The sequence below is a fragment of the Podarcis melisellensis genome, assembly GCF_964234715.1.
Source record: "Podarcis melisellensis genome assembly, chromosome: 17".
NCBI lineage: Eukaryota > Metazoa > Chordata > Lepidosauria > Squamata > Lacertidae > Podarcis > Podarcis melisellensis.
In genome coordinates this window covers 6,622,492-6,639,990 of record NC_138534.1, presented here as the reverse complement: position 1 = coordinate 6,639,990, position 17,499 = coordinate 6,622,492, and the positions used below count along the sequence as shown (strand labels likewise).

General features: G+C 47.8%; 1 protein-coding gene across 2 annotated transcripts in view; it reads right to left on the bottom strand.

Annotated features, from left to right (window-relative positions):
- PDE4A (phosphodiesterase 4A) overlaps positions 1 to 17,499 on the bottom strand; it is a 367,213-nt gene that overhangs the window by 275,759 nt on the left and 73,955 nt on the right. The window contains exon 1 of one of the 2 annotated variants that reach the window (XM_081894063.1): positions 3,199 to 3,524. The exons of the other annotated variant lie outside the window; for it this stretch is intronic. Coding sequence (XP_081750189.1) covers positions 3,199 to 3,503 — 305 coding nt within the window. The 5' untranslated portion in view covers positions 3,504 to 3,524. Of the gene's footprint in view, positions 1 to 3,198; positions 3,525 to 17,499 lie in introns of those variants that run through there. 2 annotated transcript variants of the gene reach the window in all.

Genomic DNA, 17,499 nt, shown 5'->3' with positions numbered 1-17,499 from the left:
TCAAAGGAAGGCAAAGGTGCTTTCACTGCACACTTAAAAAGCTACCGGTAATGGCTGACGGGGAAGGATTGGCTGGAAAGCCAAGCAGGGGCAGGTGAGCACTCACGCTCTGGAAAGAGGCTGTTAGCAAATTACATAGGATTCCTTCCACACAGAAAACACAACTGAAGTTGTTCTAGAGAGTGTCATTGACCAATGAGGCAAGACAACAGACTAGAAGGTAGACTGCAATCACCTTAACATTCAACATTAGAGGGAGTATGCAAGAACAGCTGAGCAATCTGCCTAGTGGGAAAATCATGCAATCCCTTTAAAGGCATGCTCAGCAGCATCTCTCAGAAAGAGTTTAGGACGAGTGACTCCTGCTGCAGTGGACGGGGCTGGAACAGATGAACCTTGAGGTCCCATTACAGTTCTTGCTAATGTTACACGAGAGTGGGCCTTTTCTGTGGCTCCCCAGGGAGTTTGTGAAATGCTCTCCCCAGGGAGACTCACCTGGCACCTTCATTACATATCTTTAGGCACCAGGCAAAAACGTTCTTCACCCAGTCCTTTGGCTATTAAACAATCTATGGCCTTCTAAATGTGTGGGTGGTGCGGTTTGTTATTATGTTCCGTAATTTGTGTTTTTACACTGTAAACTACTCTGTGATCTTCGGATGAAGGGTGATACAGTGGTACCTCTGGTTACTAACAATTCGTTCTGGAGGTCTGTTCTTAACCTGAAACCGTTCTTAACCTGAGGTACCACTTTAGCTAATGGCGCTTCCTGCTGCCGCATGCTTTCTGTTCTCATCCTGAGGTAAAGTTCTTAACCCAAGGTACTACTTCTGGGTTAGCGGAGTCTGTAACCCGGAGTGTTTGTAACCCGAGGTACCACCTGTATATAAATTTAATAATAATTACTAAGAGTGAGCTGTGCAGAGGGTATGGATGACGGAAACCAGCTAACACTGAGCAGTTGAAGAGATGTGGACCCTTTCTCCTTTATCACTGAGTAGCACTCATCAGAAAACCTACAGACCTTGAAGGAACAGACTAAGTGGCGGCAGCAGCCCCATCTACTAATAGCAGTTTTCTCCCACCCAAGCTTGTGGTGAGCTACCAGGGGGCACCAGATCCCAATACAGATGTTTATTCAACCATCTTGTCCCTGATGTACATTTTCACTCACCCTTTCTTCCCTGGTGGGGAAGGGGGCACCATTTTGTGGTACACCTCCGGTGTCAAAATATCTTGCGTGGCCTTGACAACAGACTCCAGTTCCATCAGCTTACAGCTAATATGAATCACGGCAAGACTAGCACAGGGTTCCTCAAGCCTTTCCACACAGTTCCACCCGCTGAAGAACTCTTTAAAATGTCTGCCACAGGAATTAACATTTCTCAGAGAGGTCCAAGGCATATTTTGAAGCACCCAAACTAGGCATAGCTCCCAGAGCCTAACCTATAGGGGATGACCAGTGGGCTTAACTGGTTGGGTTTAGGGTTGTTGACTTTTCAAACAGCTACAGCAACTTGAGGGCAGGCAATTAGCAGACAATCGTGTTCACCTCCCTGATGAGTAAAGCTTTGCAGACTGAGTTGTGTAGATGAACATTACAAAATAGTGAAATTTGTGAAAGCAAGCTATGCTTCCCCGCTCCTGATCCACAGCCCTAATTTCAGTAGAGCCTGACATTTAGCTTACTGTGGAGTAAGACTTGCATGAATTTGGAAGAGCTCACATTTTACCACAAAATAAATAAAGACAACTTGTTCCATCAGATTTCAATTTCCTGAGAGCCTTCTCTCCCCACCCTCCTGTTCAGCCTGTTACAAAATGTTAATTGGATTTTAAAGGAAGCAACACATTGTGGGAGAAGGGCAGTTGCTGAACCAAAGAGGCCACAGACAACAATAATAGCAAAAAGCACGATTCAACGCTTTCTCTTCTAAAAACAGGAAGTTCGGAGGAAGGGACTAGGAGGGTCACAGATTGGTGCCCATTTGAACTTCCCCTAACAAGCCCTAAACAAAAACCTTCCACTACGTTCGGAAAGCAAGGAACTCAGCTGCCCATATGTTTATTGACAATTGGTGATTGTGGGGTGATGCCTTCAATGCCCCCCATCGTCCCTAGCTCTTCCTAAAGAAGGGGTAAGGAGCCAGTGGGGTTCTGCGGGTGTTGTGGCGGCTCCAGCCACCACCAGCCAGCCCAGCAACAACCAGAGGGCGAAAAGTCCTTTCCCCCCACCGTTGTTCTCAAGAGTGAGGCTGTAGGGTTTGCTCTTTTCCGCACATTGAGCCTCTCCCTTTACATACCTCTCTTGCGCACGATACATGAATGGGGCGTGGAATTATTATTATTAATCAAAATAAAGAACAGGGTTATTTGGAAATGCCGATTTCATGCCACAGAAATCAGTACTTGACTTGTATGAGACAGAAGGGAGCTGCTACTAATTCTCTTGAAGACAAGACATTATGAGGCATTATTTTTATTCTCATGAACTGTATGGATGAGAGCAGGAAAGTAGCTAAGGCTGTTGAGAGTGCCAAAGGATAAATACAATTTTATACCTGCCTAGAGTTCAGGCCCTGTGCCAACTGACCAAACACAAGAAGTTTCTCTGTACTGAGCCAGCCCATTCCTCCGTTTGGATCAGTATTACCTATACTGACAGGCAGCAGCTCCTCGGGGTTTCAGGCAGGGATCTTTTCCCAAACCTATCCCCAGGTGCTGGGGTCTGAAGCTGAGACCTTCCCTGAGCTAAAGCCCATCCTTACTGGCGCTTTGTGCTGGGCAGGTTATAACTTTAGAAGACACTACTAATCAGAGCTCAGGTGGAGTTCAGATTGCACCCGGGGAAGCTGTGAAATAAGGAGTGCGCCTCTAGGTATGTGCAAAGGGCCTCCTGCCCACTTCTCTAAGGAGCAGCTCTCGTTTGCCCAGATGCAAACTGCTCCAGGCGATGGGCAACGCTAAGCCCCACGGATGGGCAAGATTGTTGAAATCAAGCACAAGCCTCAGGGCAACCAAAAGATCTGCGGAGCGGGTCAAGGGGGCGACGCTGTCAAAACACGAAGGGTGCAAGAACCCGGAGCTCCGGAGAAAGCAGCAATCGGATGCGTTTCCCTTCGGTTGCACCAGTCCCCGGTTCCCCGCGCCAGGCGGCACTTGCCCCGCCGACCCCCCACGCCCCCCTTCGGAGCCTACCGCTTGCCGGCGTGGCCGCCTCCGCCGCCGCTGGTGCTGGTGGTCCCGTGGAAAGACGACGGCCAGGACATGCGGCATTTCTTCAGCCCCGGCCGGTCGCTGGTGTCCATGGCGTCCGCCCTCTCGATCTGCCGGTGCGGGTGCCTCTCCGTGTCCGAGTAGCCGCGGTGCTTGATCTTGATGGGGGTCCGGGGCTGCCGCCAAAGGTGCTGCGGGGGCTTGAGGGTGGCCTGACCCTCCCGCGGCACGGGCAGAGACAGCGACAGGCTCTTCTTCGAGCAGGGCGCCGGCGGCGGCGGCTCCATCCTGCTCCTCTTCGCCGGCTTCGGACGGAGCTGCCCAGGCACAGGTCGCGGGGTGGCCGCGGCTGAGGAGTTTGCGCGCCCGGGTCTCGGTCTCCGGCCAGCAACCCCAGTCGCCGCCCCTCGAGCGTCTCACAAACTCCGCCAAGAAGCCGCCGCTGCCATCCCAAGCGAGGCTTAGCGCGGAGGCAGCCGCCCAGGGCCCTTCGCGCCGGCTCCGGACGCCCCCTCCATGCTCCGCGGCTGCCGGAGGAGACTGGCGGCGCCTGCCCCAACACGCACCGAGCTCAGCCCGCGCCGGCAGCCGACGGAGCGCCGCCGCCGCCGAGCGCCTCCGGAGGGAAGGAGGGAGTGCGCCGCCGGCGGGGCTGCGGGGAGGGAGGAACCAGCGGAGGCGGAGGGGACGCGCCGAGGGTCGCCGCCTTCACGGCATCCCCCGCTTGGCGAGGCGGCGGCGGCGCCACGAGACGGGCGTGGGCGGGCGTCTCCTTAGGCTCCGCGGTTCCCCGAGGAAGGCTCCGCCTGCGCGGCAGCCGGCTCGCGCGCGGACTAAGTCGAAGCACGGAGCCCGGGCGGCGGCGGTGGAAGAGCCCCGCCCGCGGCTGCCCGCGCCCCAGACGCGCCAGTCTTCGCCGCTTTCTCTCTCCCGTCCAATGTACAGCCGGCTCCCTTTCTCCCTACAGGTCCATCCCCCTCGACGTACTTGAACAAGAGTGCCTCTGAGCGTGTACAGAAAGCCTTTTCCCGTCAGCAAAGTCCTAAGGACAGTTAGCCTTGCCGCGTCAAGTATCAGCACTGGCAGTGTCGGATTTACGTATAAGCTAAACAAGCCATAGCTTGTAGCTGTCAACGTTTTCCTTTTTTAAGGGAAATTCCCTTATTCCGAATAGGATTCCTCGCAAGAAAAGGGAAAAGTTGACAGCTATGGGCCCCACTCTGTTGGGGCCCCCCAAAAAATTCACTATTAATATACTTCTTGTGTTTCACTTCTACAATCACTGATAAAATACATATTTTGTTATGTGCAAATGGCTTTAGATACCTATTAGGTCCAAAAATGTCCATATAGCATATATTCAACACACAAAAAACAGCCACAAATTGTTGTTGACAAAGGACAGCTGGACATATAAAGGGCCCCATTACCTTCAGTAGCTAGGGCCTCATCAAACCTAAATCCAGCCCTGATCAGCAGTGTCCAGTTTATTGGGGGGGGGCTGGGCACCTCTCGGTCTTCCTCTTCCATTCTGCAAAACACCCCCCCCCCCAAAAAAAAAGCGTAGTCACCAACAAAAGCCTGTTGGGACTGAGAGAGTTGGTTAACTAAGTGGAACCTCCATGTTCAGGAGTAGTATACCTTTGGATCTAGCACACTAAGGACAAACAGTGGAGGAATACTGGTGCCCTCATGCTTAGGTATTATCACGTATTGGGTGCTCCGCAGGCACCTGTTGGATCTAATCCCGAATTGTTGTCTCCATCAAGGCAATTAGGCCTCCCTTCCTTTTGGGTCCACATTTGACCTGGAGCTTCCTTTGCATGGCTGTCTCTCTGTCAGTCTTAACCCTCAGAAATGAGGGGTAAGGATTTCAACAGAACTCCCGGACCTGCTTCACCTCCGAGTCTCAGTGAGATGCAAAGAGATTTCCTGCTTTGGGGTAAAGCAGGTGGAGCATAAAGGTGTTCTCCCGTGTAGGGGGCGACAGAGGGTGAGAGGCCACCCTGGGAGAAGTAAATAACAAAACTCTTCCTAGCGTGAGGGGGTGGCCCACAAAAAACATCTTCTTTTAAAGTGTGGGGTAGGGAGTAGCTCCCAATGCATAGAAAAAGGGCATATGGAATAAAGGCCTTCTTGGTGGCTGCCCCCAAGATTCTGGAGCTCACTCCTTCCTTGCTGTCCTTCTTGTCCCAACAGGGTTTGGAACTGACGGCTTTTAAAACTTGACATGCTGTTTTTATTGTACTTATCTGTAGGTTTTTAATAGATATATAGTTTTGATTATATTAATGTTTAATTATTTTTCCCACCCATGTTTTTAGCTGTTCTTATTTTATCTGTAAACCGCCTTGAGTTTCTGTCAGGGAAAAATGCAGAGTATAAGTAAATTGATGATGATGATGATGATGAGAAAGAAGGTAGGCTGAGCCATTTGGTCTATTTTTCTGTGTGTGGGGAGCTGTAGTTTCAAACAGGGGAATATTCAACTGACTTCCTTGTTACACATGTGCAGCAGTCCGGGGGGGGGGGGGGGAGCTTTATCACTTGATTCTGTTGATGTCATGAACAACACATGCAGGAATTAATTGATCATAAAAGGTAAAAGGTAAAGAGACCCCTGACCATTAGGTCCAGTTGCGGACGACTCTGGGGTTGCGGCGCTCAGGGGCAGGTGGCCAGCATGACTAACCAGAGCAGCGCATGGAAATGCTGTTTTACCTTCCCGCCGGAGCCGTGCCTATTTATCTACTTACACTTTGACGTGCTTCTGAACTGCTAGGTTGGCAGGAGCAGGGACCGAACAACAGGAGCTCACCCCCTTGCGGGGATTCGAACTGCCAACCTTCTGATCAGCAAGTCCTAGGCTCTGCGGTTTAACCCACAGCGCCACCCACGTCCCATTAATTGATCTTAGCAGCCTATAAACTAGGTAGAGCAGGGCCTTCCCAAGACATTTTAGCATCTGAGGCAAAGCACAAAATGGCACACACACCCCTCCCTGCCAGGGAGGAAGGAGCGAGTGAAGAACTACATCAGGAACAAGCAGGGAATAAATACTGATATTGGGATCTTCTGCCACTGAGGATCCTGCCACCTGAGGTGGTCACCTGACCTTACCTCATGGGTGGGCCGGCCCTGAACCAGGGGCATTTGGGTCCAAATGTGTCCTTCCAGCTTTTGTTGCTGTGACCCAGTTGCTGTGACCCAGTGCTGCTTTTGCTGTGCCACCTTCAGTGCTCTGGTGTGCAAGCAGAGAAAAGGTTCAGGGATACTGCCAAAATAGTACCAGTCTATAAGGCAGGGCAGCTGCGAGTGGCCAGAGGCAGCCTTCGGTACAGAAGCTGTGTGGTGATCAAATAATGTCATTATTGAGCAATAAAGTGGCTATTAATAGCACGGTGGCATCGCCCCCTCCTTCCTTGTAAATAGTTTATATTGGCAATGGTGATCCGTGTCTCTTGCAGGATCATATAGGAGAAAAGGAAAGGTTAATGGTGACCTGTGTACACCAGCATAACTGGGGTGGCATTCTCCAGCCAAAGATATTTCAGTGGAAAATCCAAAATGGGAGCCCTCCTCCTCTTTGCTAGCATACTGGGAAGCTCTCCTTCACAACCCTCATTGAAACATATGGGAGCTATCTGTGAACAATACTGTGTTCCTTCTAAACCATGGGTAGGCAAACTAAGGCCTGGGGGCTGGATCCGGCCCAATAGACTTCTAAATCCAGCCCGCGGTCTGGGAATTAGCATGTTTTTACATGAGTAGAATGTGTCCTTTTATTTAAAATGCATCTCTGAGTTATTTGTGGGGCATAGGAATTCGTTCATTTTTTTTTCCAAATTATAGTCCGGCCCCCCACAAGGTCTGAGGGACAGTGGACCAGACAGCTGCTGAAAAAGTTTGCTGACCCCTGTAATCTAAACTCTTTCCATGGTTCAGCTCTGTCAGTCTCCCACATAAGGATTGTCCTTCTTATTCATATCAGAATCTATCTAATCTAGCATTTGGTTTCCAACAATGGTCCAACAGACTTCTGCTGCAGGAAGCCCACAGAGTAGGAGAGCAAGAGTCCTCCCCGGTTGTTTGCCCTCAGCGCTTGGTGTTCAGAGGTACACTACTTCTGAACATGGAGGTTCCATTTAACTATAATTAATCCTCTTCCACTCTTGAAAATGAGTAAAATGGGCCACCTGCTTTGGGCCACCACAGCTACAGCAAGGCCACGTATGAGCTATCCTGGCTGCACATTTAATCCAAGCGAGAAACAGGGTATGGCCCTCCTGAATTCTGCAGGGGAGAGGTACAATCCAGAGGTCTTGCCCTGTCTATTCCCATGAGAGCAGGGCCCTGCAGGATTTAACTTCCTTGCGCAGGGCCTGTAAGACAGAGCTATTCCGCCTGGCTTTCAATTGGCACTTAGCCTGATCTTTCCCCTTCCTTCCCTCCCCTTCCCCTTTTTATGAAGATTACCCACTCTGGGATCCCACAGCTAATTCTCCCCTGGCCTCCTCGCTGGCCCAAATAGGAATAATTTAGCTAGTTAGCTAGCCCTGGTGATCATCTAATGTTTATTGGATGGATTTTCCCCCTAAATTGATTTTTGAATTCTGAATTTATTGTCATTCACATTTTATACTGTATTTTAAGCTGTTTTTGTTGCATCAATTAAGTGTTTTAAATTTGTTGTTAGCTGCCCTGAGCCCTGTTTTCTGAACCGGGAAGGGTGGGGTATAAATAAATGTATTATTATTATTATTATTATTATTATTATTATTATTATTATTATTACTACTACTACTACTTCAAAGGCTTGGGAGCAAATTATTCCTGCTTAGCAGGGGTTTGGAATAGATGACCCTCGGGGTCCTTTCCAATGCTACAATTCTATGATACAGTCTCATCAAAACAGGTTTATTGCCCGCTCTCCCAAGACAACTTCACATACACACATGGCTTCACTTTAAATCAGTTTTTGTTCAAGAGGATCCCACGCAGGGAATCAAGCATTACATGGTAAGGTGACAGCAGAAATTGTTCCAGGATGTGATTTAGCTATTTCTGTCCCTCCAGATAAAAATAGACGTCTAGAGGATACTTTTGTTCAACATATTTCATGTGCCTTGAGAATCTACATGTTTAAAGCCTCCAGAATAAGAGGAAACAAGCTCAAAGTAGACTCAGAAGGAGGGATAAAGAAGAGGAAGAGAAGGAGACAGAAGAAGGATGTGGTTCACAAGTCCAAAACATTTCCCTGCATGAAGTGCTTGTAGGATGGGAAAGGTACAGAGCCTAAAGTGCTTCTGAGCTTGTGCAGAGTACTGCCCTCTCTTTCTTGCTTTCTTCAAGATCTGCTACTTTTGAAACTGGGAGTGGGGGCTTTAGGCCCTCTTCCCTACTCCCGTTGAATAGTTAGGATGAAGTCACAATTGAGAGGGCATCTTAATCTCTTTTGAAGTCCATTTTGATATTGTCCATCTGCCTAGAAGCTCCTTTCTTTTCTTTTTACACACCTTGAGTGTTTTGTGGTTTGGGGTGGACCCACCCCTAGATTGAATAATTTTTGTTGACAGTGATGTATTTTAGGTTAATGGGCAAAAAAGGCCACAACTTTATTGGTTACAGAATGTGAGTGGTATTGGCTTAGGCATTGGAAACCACACGACTATATCTGACTGCTGCCCGTCTGCAGGAATCTTGGAAGGGTTAACCACCAGTAGGGGGAGCCCTGCTGATGCACATCAACTAGGGACTCCCCCAGGGTCACCGCTAGGGGTCGTGCCATGACCCTAGCCCCCCGTCTGGGGCTTCAGACAGAGAACCCCTCCTGAAGAACCTTATTCCTCTTTTCTGCCCCTTCCTCAGCTTATTGCCCAATTCTCCAGTGCCAGTGCCTTCCTGGATATTTCTCAGAACCCAGTGAAAAGCCAAATGGGGCTTCCTTCGTGCACCCAGAATGGCTCCTAGAGAAGGAGGTTGGTGACAGGAAAAGGCAGCCCACTTGGAACCTGGTGCCAGTTTCATACAGATGGACCACTGCTCCATCTACCTCCTGTGGCTAATAGGTGACGCTCCACGTGCTGTTGGACTACAACACCCACCAGCTCCGGCAGCACAGCCAAAGGTCAGGGATGATGGTACTTGTAGTTCAGCCACATCTGGAGGGCACAGCACTGGCTACCCCTGGTCTATGCTGACTTTCGTATGCTATGGATGTACACAACAACATGGCCACAACTTTTTTTGTTGTTGTTTAGTCGTTTAGTCGTGTCTGACTCTTCGTGACCCCCTGGACCAGAGCATGCCAGTCACTCCTGTCTTCCACTGCCTCCCACATTTTGGTCAAACTCATGCTGGTAGCTTCGAGAACACTGTCCCACCATCTCGCCCTCTGTCGTCCCCTTCTCCTTGCACCCTCCATCTTTCCCAATTTTCCAGGGAGTCTTCTCTTCTCGTGAGGTGGCCAAAGTATTGGAGCCTCAGCTTCAGGATCTGTCCTTCCAGTGAGCACACAGGGCTGATTTCCTTCAGAATGGAGAGATTTGATCTTCTTGCAGTCCATGGGACTCTCAAGAGTCTCCTCCAGCACCATAATTCAAAAGCACCAATTCTTCAGCGACTAGCCTTCTTTATGGTCCAACTCTCACTTCTTCAAAAGCCCCAAACACCCAGTAACTTCTGTCATTGATAGGCAGGTATTTCAGATGAGGGCAGCACACTGATGCACACAACCACACACACACACACACCCCTGACACACACACACACACACACACACCCCTGACAAGTGTACTCTTCTGACTAGAATTGCTTGCACTTTTCTTCATTCCTTCAGTGGAATATAACATGGGCTGCACCCTGAGTCATCTGGCCGCCTGTCCTGCGTAAGGGATGGCCAGCATTTTGAATTTCTGAGCAAAAGAAAGGCAAACACCTCAAGACTGAAACAAGATGCCACCGGTGTCTCGACTTTGCTAGTCAAAGGGTCTGAAGCTTCAGCCTGCAACCTGTTAATAAGAAACAAATTTGCAAGGAAGCGGCGAGCAGCACGCAGGCTGCTTGCCAGCTATAGAAGCATCTGCACATTGACTGCTCTGCAGGAGCCTAATTTTAAACTGGGTGATTTCTTCTCAATGAAGCAAAACAGAATGCCCACCCTTTGATCATGTGCCTTGGCAAAGAGTTGCCAAATCCCATTCTGCTCAAAAGCAATTTTGCTTCCCATATGCTCCCCCTCACAGTAACTGTACGTATCTGCTGTCGTCAGAGAAGGTGCCTAGAAAGGGAAAGAAGAACTGGCAGCGGTGCTTGGAAACTCAGAGAAACCTACAGCCCATCCAGAAAAGCATGTGCTGTACTAAGGCGGCGGGGGGGGGGGGACACCCTCAAGTCAATGGAGCAGGTGCAGTCAAAAGGGGCGGAGGCAGCCAGTTACAGACCTCTCTCTTCTCTGACTGCAGGTCATGTCTGAGAGTTTTAAGAAAGTGCTTGATTCAGTTCGGGTTTTGCTCTATCAGATTATTACATGATCAAATTATATTTAACTTCTTCATTCTTTATGTATTTCCACTTTACTGTTTATATATTTGGAATTTTTCGGAGTGCTTTAAAAGTTGTCAGAAGGGACGCGGGTGGCGCTGTGGTCTAGGATGGTCCCAGCTCCTGCCAACCAAGCAGTTCGAAAGCACACAGTGCAAGTAGATAAATAGGCATCGCTCTGACGGGAAGGTAAACAGCATTTCCATGCACTGCTCTGGTCTGCCAGAAGTGTCTTAGTCATGCTGGCCACATGACCCGGAAGCTGTCTGCGGACAAACGCCAGCTCCCTCGGCTTGTAAAGCGAGATGAGCGCTGCAACCCCAGAGTCGTCCGCAACTGGACCTAACGGTCAGGGGTCCCTTTACCTTTACCTTTAAAAGTTGTCAGAGGTCTGTTGCTAGTACAATAAATCTGCTGATGACTGAAGCTCAGCGTATAGTTTGCTGAGGAATTTAAATCCCAAACAAACAACTTTTCTCTTTCCCTAATGCCAGCAGTCTTTCTTCATCTGATAATGCCATTTGTCACCTATTCACAATTTTTTATGGGGTGTACAGGGCAAAGCTGATGCATTTCTACTTCCTGTTCAGTTCAACGGGCCTTATTCCCAAGTGACTGCGTCTTGGACTACAATATCAGCATGAAAGTGCTTTCACAGTAGGCATATGAATCATCAAAAGAGCCCCATGAGGAAACTGGTCATTGGTATTCCCACTGGAATGACTTAATCAAAGGATACGCCAAATATTCAGAACTGAGTCCAGATTTGAACCCAGATCCAAATCCTACACTACAGTGGTACCTCGGGTTAAGAACTCAGTTCGTTCTGGAGGTCTGTTCTTAACCTGAAACTGTTCTTAACCTGAAGCGCCACTTTAGCTAATGGGGCCTCTGGTTGCTGCTGCCACCACACGATTTCTGTTCTCATCCTGAAGCAAAGTTCTTAACCCGTGGTACTATTTCTGGGTTAGCGGAGTCTGTAACCTGAAGCGTATGTAACCTGAAGCATCTGTAATCTGAGGTACCACTGTGCATGGTCTTGCAAAGAAGGAAACACTATCTAATGCTTAATTCAAGGTTCCCTGAACACACCTGCCTGCTCACCAACTGAAATTATCTTTTCACCTTCTGACAAGGACAAGGGAGAAATGTAAAGTATTGCACTTGGGCAAAAAAAATGAGAGGCACAAATACAAGATGGGTGACACCTGGCTTGAGAGCAGTACATGTGAAAAGGATCTAGGAGTCTTGGTTGACCACAAACTTGACATGAGCCAACAGTGTGACGCGGCAGCTAAAAAAGCCAATGCAATTCTGGGCTGCATCAATAGGAGTATAGCATCTAGATCAAGGGAAGTAATAGTGCCACTGTATTCTGCTCTGGTCAGACCTCACCTGGAGTACTGTGTCCAGTTCTGGGCACCACAGTTCAAGAAGGACACTGACAAACTGGAACGTGTCCAGAGGAGGGCAACCAAAATGGTCAAAGGCCTGGAAACGATGCCTTATGAGGAACGGCTGAGGGAGCTGGGCATGTTTAGCCTGGAGAAGAGGAGGTTAAGGGGTGATATGATAGCCATTTTCAAATATATAAAAGGATGTCACATAGAGGAGGAAGAAAGGTTGTTTTCTGCTGCTCTAGAGAAGCGGACACGGAGCAATGGTTCCAAACTACAAGAAAGAAGATTCCACCTAAACATTAGGAAGAACTTCCTGACAGTAAGAGCTGTTCGACAGTGGAATTTGCTGCCAAGGAGTGTGGTGGAGTCTCCTTCTTTGGAGGTCTTTAAGCAGAGGCTTGACAACCATATGTCAGGAGTGCTCTGATGGTGTTTCCTGCTTGGCAGGGGGTTGGACTCGATGGCCCTTGTGATCTCTTCCAACTCTATGATTCTATGATTCTAAGGACAATCATGCCTGTCAGTAAAAGTCATTTTTTTGGGGGGGGGGGGATTAGGAGATAAGCCTTCTTTCTTTTCCTGTGTTCCCCATGGAGGAAAATATGGGTGGTTGATTTCACTCATTGCCTAAAACACTGAAAGGTCAAGGCGGTTTCATTTGCAGAAATCGCTTAGAAATTTGCCTGAACATTTTGCCTCACATTTCCTTCCAGGAAGCCTAGAAACTTACTTTAAAAATATTAAAGTAAGCTCAGACTCCAGGCCCCCTGTTGGTTGTACAACTGTGTTTTCTGTAATCGCTTCTCAGGAGTTCTGTTGGCAGTGACCACAAATTAATGGCTAGTAAGTCAAGCCCAAAATTTTTGGTCTCTGCACTTAATGTTTCACCATTTATACTGGAAACCTGTTACCCAAGAAACAGCTTTATATGGTAGTCTCACCCAGGGCACTGTATATATTAGAAAAATAAAGTTCTACGTTACACTAAGGAAAAAAAATGGAACTCTGCAAACTGTATAAATTATACAAAGTTAAGTGAGCGGGTATTCTAATTTTCTCTTTGCACAATTCTAGATGTGCTAGGAGGGAGAACTCTGCAAGGTACTGTAGGCCAGCCCCCAAAGCTGGAGATCTTGTTCAGCCTCCTCTCTAGCACTTCAGCTAGTAACACAATCACACTTCCACACACACATATTCCCAGCTTGAAACATGCTTTTAACGAAACAATGAAATCCAAGGTTATCAGAAAGATGAATCTTGCACCCCACACTTCTGCTACGCTTGTGCAGAATGACAACACTTGCACACACAAACATTTGAAACTTGAAACTTCTTTAAAAGGTAAAGGTAAAGGACCCCTGACAATTAAGTCCAGTCACGAACGACTCTGGGGTTGCAGTGCTCATCTCGCTTTACAGGCCGAGGGAGCCGGCATTTGTCCACTTCTGCAGACAGTTTTTCCGGATCATGTGGCCAGAATGACTAAGCCGCTTCTGGTGAAACCAGAGCAGTGCACAGAAACGCCGTTTACCTTCCCGGCAGAGCAGTGCCTATTTATCTACTTGCACTGTATGCTTTCGAACTGCTAGGTTGGCAGGAGCTGGGACCGAACAACGGGAGCTCATCCCGTCACGGGGATTCGAACCGCTGACCTTTCAATCGGCAAGCCCAAGTGGCACAGTGGTTTAACCCACAGCGCCACACGCTAAACTTCTTTAGGTGGTCCCAATTTCCAAAAACTTTCCAGAGAGATTCATTTCTCAGGTAATCACTGGCTTAAGTCTAAGGCATTGGGTACCTCACTGCCTCTTAGCTTTTGTCTTCCATGGTAAAAGACAACTCTTAGCTGTTAAGCAACACCAGCACCAAGGCTTGCACACATGGAATATGTCAACTGTCAATAGTCCCCATGGATTATTTTGATAAACAGGCAATGTAATGGAGAAGAGGTTAGAACAGAAAACAGCTGGAATAGATGCAGAGAAGCTTTAGGCAGGTGGCTTGATCAGAGACTAAATAACTTTCCTGGAAAAAAAAGCAGAGGGAGGTCTCTTTGATGGATCACAGATGATGGAATAAATTTCAGCTGCTGAGGACCAAAGCCAAGTAAGAGTGGAAAGGCAGCACAAATAGCTCGAAAAATATGTTTTATTGTATTATTTTTTTAAGGTGGGGATTAGTCATCGAGGCAACTCTCCAAAAGGAAAATGCACATTCACCAACCTTTGACATATTCTGCAAACAGTGTGGAGTTGAATATCTGTTTTGAAGAACAGAATCGCTCTGTGTGGGGTGTGCCCGGCGCCAGCACCACTCCTCCTCCTAACAAAACACAGGGATTGACACTGGTATATACAAGAGCCACTCAGAAAAGCACAGATTATAACTGAATAAAAACTAGGCTATACATACAGACATCAGAAGAATCATAGAACTGGAGAATTTGTAGGGACCACCAGGGTCATCGAGTCCTGCAATGAAGGAATCTCAGCTAAAGCATCCACAACAGATGCTCATCCAACCTCTGCTTCAAAACCTCCAAGGAAGGAGGGTCCACTGCCTCTTGTGGGAGTCTGTTCCACTGCCAAACAGCTCTTACTGTCAGACAGTTCTTCCTGATGTGTAGCTGGAATCTCTTTTATTGTAGCTTGAATCCATTGGTTCGGGTCTTATGCTCAGGAGCAAGAGAAAAAAAGCTTGCTCCATGAAGTGAAGGCCCAAGACAGGTGTTGATCATCATGTGAGCTGCGCACAGGTGGTGTGAAGCGAGCGAGCGAGCTACCACCATTCCTGTGGAGCCTCTTTTTATTGAGACAAATATGCAAGCCAGGCAGATACATTTTTGGGCTGTGACCTTTACACATCTTCCGTCCCGAAATCGTGGGTTGGTACAAAGTTATTTTGGCACCTGTTCCACAGCGTCATTTTCCCCTTGCACAATGTATGACGAATGGAGACAAAAGTCTCATGGAAAAGGGTTACAGACAGGACACCGCAAACTGCTGAGATCGCGAAAGGTCAGGCAGAGGTGGAACGATGTACAGACAGCTGTGGCTTGTCTGGGGGGGGCGGTTGCCCTGCACCCCAAGGTCACGCGTGCAGGCCGACCGTGGCTGCCTGCTGGTGGGGAAGTGTGCTCCCTCCAGACCCCACTGCCCCACTCCGCAATATCCCTACACTCCATCCTCCATATGACAGCCTTTTAGATAGTTGGAGAGGATGACCATATCTCTTCTCAGCCTCCCTTTTCCAGGCTAAACATACCCAGCTCCTTCAACCTTTCCTCATAAGGCTTGGTTTCCACACCCTTGATCATCTTGGTTGCCATCCTCGGCACACATTCCAGCTTGTCAATATCCTTCTTAAATTGTGGTGCCCAGAACTGGACACAGTATTCCAGGTGTGGTTTGACCAAGGCAGAATAGAGTTGGTACTATTACTTCCCTTGATCTGAACAGTATATAGTATGTAGATGCAGGGCTGGTTCATTAATGAGAGATTTCAGAATGGAGGTGGCAAAAATGAAAATCTACTTGGATTGCTTTTAAAAGGAAAGAGTCTGGCAGAATAGTGGTGTTATTACTTCCCTTGAAGTAATATATTTCTGTTGATACAGCCTAGAATAGCATTAGCTTTTTTTTTACTGCTGCATTGCACTGTTGACTCTCATTAAGCTTGTTGTCCACTAAGACCCCAAGATCTTTTTCACATGTTCTACTAGTATGCCAGATGTCCCCCATGAAGAAGTGCAGAACATTGCATTTGCTCCTATTGAAATTCATTTTGTTAATTTGGGCCCAGTTCTCCGATCTGTGAAGGTCATCTTGAATCTCAAATCTGTCTTCTGCAGCATTTGCTACTCCTCCCCGTTTGGAGTCATCTGTAAATTTGATGAGCATTCCCTCATTCCTTCATCCAAGTCATTTATAAAGAAATTGAACAACAACGGGCACAGGACGAAACCCTGTAGCATCCCACTTGTCCCTTTTTCCAGGATGATGAGGAACTATTAATTAGCACTTTTGGGGCACTGTCAGTCAACCAGCTACTAATCCTCCTAACAGTAACCTCATTTAGCCCAAATTTTACCAGCATATCACAGGCGTATCACAGGGGACTTTGTCCAAAGCCTTTTTGAAATCAAGATACACTATGTCTGTAGCATTCCCCTGATTCACCAAGCTTGTAACTCCATTTTAAAAAAAGAAATGAGATTTGTCTGACATGACTTGCTTTTGAAAAAAAAACACATGCTGCGTAATCACAGCATTTTTTCTAAGTGCTCACAGACCAGCTGTTGGATTATCTATTCTAGGACCTCTCCTGGTAACAAGCTCACTGGTTGGTAGTTCACTAGGCCTTCTTTTTTCTCCTTTTTTAAGAGGGGTTCTCCAGGCTGCAGGAATGTCACTTGTTCTCCAGGAATTTTCAAAGATTATAGGTAAGGTAATGGTAAAGGACCCCGGACGATTAAGTCCAGTCAAATTTGACTATGGGGTGTGGTGTTCATCTCCGCTTTCAGGCTGAGGGAGCTGGCATTTTTCTGGGGTCATGTGATGTGACCAGCATGACCAAACCGCTACTGGCACAATGGAACACCATGATGGAAGCCAGAGCGCACAGAAACACTGTTTACCTGGCACAATTGTACGTAGTGAGAAGGGGAAATAATTTGACTTGCTATAAGGCAGCTTCCTGTGTCCCCAGAAATAAGGAAAATGTTGTTGTTTTTCTGGATTCCCATTGGTTATAGATGGTGTATCAGCGTACAGCCTGGGCAATGAGAGCCAGAAGATCTGGCTTGCCTTTAAGAATTGGGTCATGGGCATGGGAGAAAACGTAGAACACTTTCTTATGTAGGCCCAGGACTCCATTGAGATGGATATTCATTAATTTGTTAATCCTCTTTTTAGAAAGAGAACACCATCTTTCTAAAAGCGCAAGCACACAATGCACGGCTCTTAATATAGCACTGGCAGCCCTGACGCACACATGTCACAGCCCCAAGGCAGCTTGCTTATGCGCTCACTTCCCTCTCCAATCCTCGTCCAATCTGGGCTTCATGCATGGCCTCTAAGCCCAGTGGCAGGAGGGTTATCTGAAGCCACTTGTGCCATTTGGTACAGGTAACACAATCCTGGCAAAGCAAGGATCAGGGCAGAGAGGCCATACAGCTTCAGGCATAAATGCCATCAGTTTCAATATCTAGAAAAGAGGTAACTGCTGACTATATCCAATATTTGCACGGTCTAATAGAACTTCCCTGCTTATAAATGAGTTCCTCTGGCAGCTGCCATTCAGAAATCACCTCCCAGTGAATAAATAAATAACAGGACTGAAT